This window comes from Triticum aestivum, chromosome 6B (assembly GCF_018294505.1).
Source record: "Triticum aestivum cultivar Chinese Spring chromosome 6B, IWGSC CS RefSeq v2.1, whole genome shotgun sequence".
NCBI classification, from domain to species: domain Eukaryota; kingdom Viridiplantae; phylum Streptophyta; class Magnoliopsida; order Poales; family Poaceae; genus Triticum; species Triticum aestivum.
In genome coordinates this window covers 441,322,920-441,325,938 of record NC_057810.1, presented here as the reverse complement: position 1 = coordinate 441,325,938, position 3,019 = coordinate 441,322,920, and the positions used below count along the sequence as shown (strand labels likewise).

The 3,019-nt window shown below is 47.9% G+C and overlaps 1 protein-coding gene across 1 annotated transcript in view; it reads right to left on the bottom strand.

Moving 5' to 3' along the window:
- The window catches only part of LOC123139252 (uncharacterized), a 5,973-nt gene extending 3,483 nt beyond the window's left edge, over positions 1-2,490 (bottom strand). The window contains exon 1 of the mRNA XM_044559049.1: positions 2,385-2,490. Coding sequence (XP_044414984.1) covers positions 2,385-2,490 — 106 coding nt within the window. The remainder of the gene's footprint in view (positions 1-2,384) is intronic.
- Positions 2,491-3,019: the final 529 nt, after the last annotated feature.

The following is a 3,019-nucleotide window of genomic DNA, read 5'->3' as shown; positions in this document are numbered from 1 at the left end:
CGGCCGTGGGATGGCAGCAGGGGCGGGGGCGCGCAGTCGCGGTCGTGGGATGGCAATGGGGCGGGGCAACGACGTTGCGGGCGCGGGGCTGGGCTTGCCGGCGAGCGCGAGGCGGCGGCGCGGCTAGGCAGGCTTGCCGGCGGGCACACCTCCTTCAGCTCTGCCTCTAGCCGTCGGTGGAGTTGGTGAGAAGGGGAGGAAGAAGAAGTTGTGAGACAGACAAGTGGGACCCCGGTCCACCTCAGCAGGTCAAACATTGACTAACATTAGCCTCTGCCACATCAGCTCAGACAAGTGGGTCCCAACCGTCAGTTTTGATATTAACAGGGCTCAGTATCAAATTAGTGCATTTTGTTACTCATTTGCCACTGAAGTGGTGGTTTTTTGTGTTTTTTGGCAAAAGCGATAGTTTTGCAGTATCCTTGCCACAAATGTGGTGGCTTTAAGCAATTTACTCGAATGGAAAAGGAAAAGGGAATTGCGCACGGCTGGGCTTTTCTAGAAAAGGAAAAAGGCTAGAAAGGGAAAGGGAATAGGTGGAGCGACGAGCGCAGTCGGAATCGATCGCTCCCGCGATCGATCGCCAAGGAGTCGTTTCGTTTTTCTCATACATGCAAGTATGTCACCTTGGCATACAACATACATCTAGAAAAGTCCACCACAATATGTAATCATGCATAGGAAAAAGCCCACATCAACATGCAAAAATGCATGAGGATTTTTCATTCTATTATGCTATTTATTATTAAATAAATATTTTACAACTATATAATAATAATACACAATAAATCATATGTATTTTTAATTTTAGTTCTTAGAACAATGCCCTGCGTTGCAACAGGATATAAATATTCTAGTACGTTTGCTTGTGATTTACCTGTCCATAATATGCGATTGTGTAAATAAATATTGATCAAATTTTGTTCGTGATTTATCTTATATTTGATCGAAAGTGATTTACCTGCCCATAGTATGCGATTGTGTAAATAAATGTTCATTAAATTCTGCTCCTGATTTACCTTGTATTTTGATCAGAAGTTTGGTAAACAAATTAAAGTGGAATTGGTTTAAAAAGTAAGTAAATTAAGGTAATTTATTATTACATGAGGAAGGTTGGATGAAGGGATGGTATGAAGAAAGGTGAAACAGGAACCTTATGTTTTTTTTAAGTAGTAGAGAAGAGATACTATTTGTTGTTCGGCCAACAATTCCGCTCACTTGTGTGTGAAACATGCAAGCACACTGGGTGTGACTAATTGTTGGATGAACTCCTCCCAGTTTCCTCGTGACAAGCCTGTTGGCTGATCGCGCTCGAGCTGTAAATGACTGAATAAAGCTCTATGATTCCTGCAAAAGAAAAATACAATCAAATCTCATTGGTATATATTGCAAAACATTAATGCAACAAAAGTGTGGGGTAACTTCTAGTAAATAATATACCCAACAATTGGCTGTATGAGACCGGCGTGTCATTCATAGCCAACATACTTAATCACTCATATAATAGAGTTGGTTATAAAGTTGGCTACTAGGTTAGTATTTTTTTTGCACCTTTTCGATTTCCTTTTTCTCGCATTTACTCTTTTTATCTACTAGCATGACAAATTGACGAAGCTTTGACACCAAGTCGTAGATGTCGACTTCTTGGTCGGAGTCACACGTAAAGCAAGTAAAGGCCCCTAGTGGTTGTTGTCTAGGGTTCTAAAAGAACCCGCCGACGGAGTCGTGAGTATGTGTTTTGTGTTGATCTCTCTGCCCATGTTGTGGTTCTTGGACAATTTAGGGGTAGTCTGACAACTTGTCCGGCCTTGCTGACTGCTAGCGTTTCCTCTTGTACGTTCGTTCGTATCTAGGGAGGGGGCTAGGGGCTGCCTAACACATCCTACACATGCAAATCTACTCCAACCATTCTTAAATATATGTCTTTTTTTATAGATTTCGATATAGACTACATACGGATACAGATGTATATAGATATATTTTAGAGTGTAGATTCACTCATTATGCTCTGTATATAGTCCATATTGAAATATCTAAAAAAACTTATATTTACGAACGGAGGGAGTACAAAAAGTAAGGCGAGCGAAAACAAAAACTCGCACAAGGACTAAGGTTAGGGGAATGCAAACAAGGAGTCCACTATACCAGCTCAAGAACACCTCACCTCCCGAGGCTTGTTCATCCACTATACTAGCTCATCCTCAGCCCTTCGAGGTAATCCACCAAAACGCTGGAGTAGGGTATTACACCACAACGGTGGCCCGTACCAGGATAAAACTACTGTGTCTCTTTGTCCCTTTGAGCTCGACGCGCTAGGCTTAGGAGGATCGCGAGTAGGTAGGATGGGTAGGTTGAGATCTCCGCACGCACCCCAGAGTTCAAACCTCTCAAGGGTTTGCAGATCCCATAATCCGACATCTGGCGTGCCAGGTAGGGGTCATCGGATCTTCTCTTCCGTCGACCAGTCCTCCGCCGCTCCACCGACGCCATGGCCGACACCCCGCGAGCGCACATCGAGCACTGGGTTGTCCAGGCCTCCTCGGCAGTGCCCGCCGACGAGGAAGACCTCCACTCTGCTCTGCTCATGGCCTGCGTTCCTCTAGGGGCGGCCGACTGCGGGGGGCGCGTGGCGCAACTTTCTCCACTGGCGCCGCGCCACAGCCGCGCCGCTGCGCGATCTGTGAACTACGCTACAGCAAACGCTCCACACTCATGCAGGGAACAAGCAAACATGCGGGCAGAGGTCATCGTGGCCCGAGAGCTCCTACGGCAGGCCTGCAGGAATGGGCCGCCGAGCTGCTGGATGCAGCATGCAGGGGGCAGCGCTGTTCTGCACCCTGCCAACATCGGAGGCGGTGGTGGGGGCGTGCGCTCATCGCCGACACAACCGCGTGCCCCGTCCCAAGTGCCCTGGAGAGCCTCTCGACGCCGACCAGCCCCGCGGAGCAGCCCACGCCACCCCGAACGTGCCTCCTTGGCGCGGGGCTGCTCCAAGCGACATCACTAGGGGTCGCGCTAG